This window comes from Setaria viridis, chromosome 2, assembly GCF_005286985.2.
Source record: "Setaria viridis chromosome 2, Setaria_viridis_v4.0, whole genome shotgun sequence".
In the NCBI taxonomy this organism is placed as follows: domain Eukaryota; kingdom Viridiplantae; phylum Streptophyta; class Magnoliopsida; order Poales; family Poaceae; genus Setaria; species Setaria viridis.
Window position 1 is genome coordinate 936479 of NC_048264.2, and position 3958 is coordinate 940436.

The 3958-nt window shown below is 44.2% G+C and overlaps 1 protein-coding gene across 1 annotated transcript; it reads left to right on the forward strand.

Moving 5' to 3' along the window:
* The first annotated feature begins 1335 nt into the window (after window positions 1-1335).
* LOC117842038 (F-box/kelch-repeat protein At3g61590) lies at window positions 1336-2484 on the forward strand. The gene has a single exon (XM_034722376.2). The coding sequence runs from the start codon at window positions 1336-1338 to the stop codon at window positions 2482-2484; it is 1149 nt and encodes a 382-aa protein (XP_034578267.2).
* Window positions 2485-3958: the final 1474 nt, after the last annotated feature.

Here is a 3958-nt window from a genome sequence, read left to right on the forward strand (position 1 = left end):
TGCTTGATAAGCACAAAGTTCAGGTGCTCAATTGTGGAGTTCTTTGTCAGGGGAAATTGGACTTCTTCTTCCAAAAGAAATGAGGTGAAAATTTGGCCCGTGGACTCATGGTAACGACAAATTGTGTAAGCTTTACTGTGAAACTACTATTTAGCATAGCTAGCTGAGGCTATCTGGTCTTAGCTTCTTGGCCTTCAGGGTTTATGTGTTTTGTTTAGGGAAGTTCATGTATTAAGGTAAACATCCAACATCAAACATTATACTTCAAAACGAAAATGCGGACATCATCAAAGAGTAGATTGCATAAACTGCAGCAGAATTATGGTGTTTAATTTGCTGGGATAATAACCTACTTGCTGGTGAAGCTCAGCTGTCATCCAGACTCTGATGTACATCTGCTAGAGGTTAGATCGGGGATGAAGCATAGCAGAGATTTTGTTTTTCAACTCGCAATGTTTATATTTCCACGTCACTTTGACTCTTGCTTCTATTTCAGGATTTTGGTTTTGCTTTTCTGCACTGTTGAACTTAGAAACCTTGTACGATGATGATGCTTTCTGAAGTTGCACTTTGCTAGTTTTTTTCCTTTTTCAATATTTGATTTGCGACTTGGAAACCACTGCTGCAACAACATCCATCAATTCACACCAAAACCAGCAGATTTAATTAGACTGCTCCGTGAACTTTGTGAGCAAGGCATTAGCTCATCAATTTCCACACATTAGCTTAATTATACTTTCCAGGTTTTTGCCACACGGTTCATGCACTCCTGCTTAAGCCTGCTTTACAGCCTTGCTTGCCTGTGATTTGCTATTATCTGTGATAATAAATGTTAACGCATGTGAAATTTCTGATGATGGTACATATCTGCTTGACAATGAGATTGTGAAAATGCAGTATCTCAATGTATTGCACCTGTTATGGAGTCTTGAGATCTGTTTATCTCTATATACTTTACCTCAGCAACGATCTATCCAAGGGCCAGAATCCATTGATATGATGGAACATAAAAGAGATGTTTTTCTTCTCGAGTTATGGGTCCATCACAATTATCAAGATTGTTATAAGTAATGCCAGAATCCATTCATATGATGGAAGAAATCCATTTTGAATTGCGTTGATTTACAAATTTGAGCTGCAAGCAAGACTGCAAAGAGTCAAACGCAGGGAAGGACAGATTTGCATTGGCTCAACGCTTCCCTGGCCCCACCTGGCAGAGCCACACCACACCTCATCATTAAATAGCCAAATCAGGCTGTGGAGTCAAACAGCCGCCGCCTCTCACCGAAACGAAACCCTCGCTCGGTCGCTCCGATCCCATCCACCGCGCCCGCGATGGCGCCGCCGCCGCCGCCGCCGCTGCCAGAGCTGATGGAGGAGCTCATCGAGGAGATCCTCCTCCGCCTCCCGCCGTCCGATCCCGCGAGCCTCGTCCGCGCCGCGCTCGTCAGCGCGCCGTGGTGCCGCATCGTCTCCGGCGCCGCCTTCCGCTGCCGATTCCGCGCGTTCCACGGCACGGCGCCGCTGCTGGGCTTCCTCTGCGACCCCATGATGGTACAACACGACCTCTGGGACGGCGTCCTCGTCCCCACCTCCTCCGCCTTCCGCCCGCGCGAGCCTTTCGCCTGTCGGCGGCCGTTGGACGCCCGCCACGGCCGCGTCCTCTTCCAAGAGCGCTCCTCGAACTACCGCCTCCACGTCTGGGACCCCATCACCGACGCCTGGATCACGCTGCCCGAGATGCTGGATGATTATCCGGACATAGACTGCTGGACCGCCGCGGTGCTATGCGCTGCTGCCGCCACCGGAGAGTGCGACCACCTCGACTGCCACGACGAGCCCTTCACCGTGGTCGTCGTGGGTTCCGACCAAAATGAGGAGGAGATGTTCTCCTATGTCTACTCATCGGAGTCCGGCCGGTGGAGTGAGCCGACCTACGCCGTTTGCCCTAATGATTTTATCAGTTGGTGGGACCGCAGTGTGCTAATGGGGAATGCGCTCTACTTCAAGTTTTACATGAACAACAGGATCCTCAAGTATGATTTGGGAACACGGGAAATGACTATGATGGATCTGCCTCGTTACGAGGAAAATGACAATGATCCATCATCCTCAGTACATAATATTCAGCTCATGACAACGGAGGGTGGTCGACGACTGGGATTCGTAAGATTGGAGCAGTCACGGCTTTGCCTATGGTCAAGGGATGATGAAGCTGATGTGGGATGGGCACTGAACAGAGTCATTGAGCTCGAGAAGCTTCTCCCCTTTGATCGTTCGTTGCCCTGGTGTACTTTTTTGCTTGGCTTTGCAGAAGGGGTTGGTGTCATTTTCATGTGCGTTGTGGATGGGGTCTTCACTGTTGATCTAAAAAGTAGCAAGGTGATGAAGGTACACGAGGGCTCGATCAACACCGTTGTTCCGTACATGAGCTTCCGTACTCCAGGTACTGATTTAGGCACCATGACAATCTTTTTCAAGTAAAACTTTGCTTATTTATGCTAAAAAACAATGCATACCAATTCCGTACAAGTCCATCTCTCAGTTTTGAGAAGGGGGTTTATGGGGCTTATCCATATGTACGATGACTGTCCTGGATGGATGATGGGGTCTTGACTCTTTGATAATCGATCTAAATGTTGGACAAATCAAAATATCTGTTAGTTGATCCTAAGCGCAATTGAAGCGAGTGGCAATTTATAAACTTTGTTTGCAAATTTAGGACCGGATATAATGATCTATATAAATATGATTTTTTTTTATTTTGACAAGTTAGTTACATGCGTGAGTTTGTACATTTGTATCAACCTCATGGGTAGCTGAAACCCTGCAAGCCTGCATTTTTCTTAGCTATGAATGCTTAGTCGTTGTGTTTCCCTGGATTTATGAGTTCATCTTCTCTTGTTGATCCTGTTGGTGCTTGTGGTAGATGAAAATAAAAATTTATTATCGAGTAGAAATTTGATTACTCAACCATGAACCATCTGATTCTAATTTCAATTTTTCTCATTTCTGTAGCATTGCGGTCAGCCTCTACAGATGCGAGACCATGATCGTCGGATGTGTCGAGTGCACCCTTCTAAGCTAAGGGGAAATAATTGAATGGTAGTGAGCATTATATAGCATGTGCTTTTTGGCAGGACAGTACTTTAGCATTCTCTGGGACTAGTTTTCAATTTAATTTGTCGACCTCAAGGGTTCTGCGGATTGCATAAGATATTTCATATGTCTCTGAAACAATTTTCAGTTGATGATTGTTGTCGAGTATATATCGTGGTCGTCTGTAAGCTGGTAATAATAGGCCCTGCATGATCCTAATCCATATTCAATCCAGAGCTTTAGACTGCACCAAAAGCCTACAATAATGGATACCTTTTCTTTCATGCAAGGAAATCTATGCTCGAGTCGAGGTAATGCATTTGAAATTGAAACACTGAAGTTTCTTTGGAGCATCTTTGGGATTTCTGTGTTTTGTTCAAGAGGTTGTTTCTCTTGAATGAATTTGTTAGCTTGGTCCTTGGTGCCAAGTTCAAATCAGGCTTGTATATATGTGAAGTAATGTTAAAGTTCTGCCTAAATCTTTTTGGTTGGCCATCCATCTTGTGTAGCTTGAATTGGTTGGATAACCAGAACCTTTTCTTTTTTGGTGTGACCGAACTGGTAAGCATCCAAGATCAAACAACACCTTATCTACATACTCCCTCCATTCCAAATTGTAGGTCATTTTAACTTTTTTAGGTTCATAGATATTATTGTGCATCTAGATATAGTATATGTCTATGTGCACAATAATATTACCATATCTAGATGCACAATAATATTACTATATCTAGATGCACAATAATATCTATAAACCTAGAAAAATCAAAATGACCTACAATTTGAAACGGAGGGAGTACTTTTGCAGCTTGCTGACCTCTGGTTGAATTCATTTTCATTTAATCGAGTGTTTATTTTT

Bases quoted from the DNA above. Each gene is read 5' to 3' on its own strand.
- LOC117842038 (XM_034722376.2), top strand. From the start codon at position 1,336: ATGGCGCCGCCGCCGCCGCCGCCGCTGCCAGAGCTGATGGAGGAGCTC.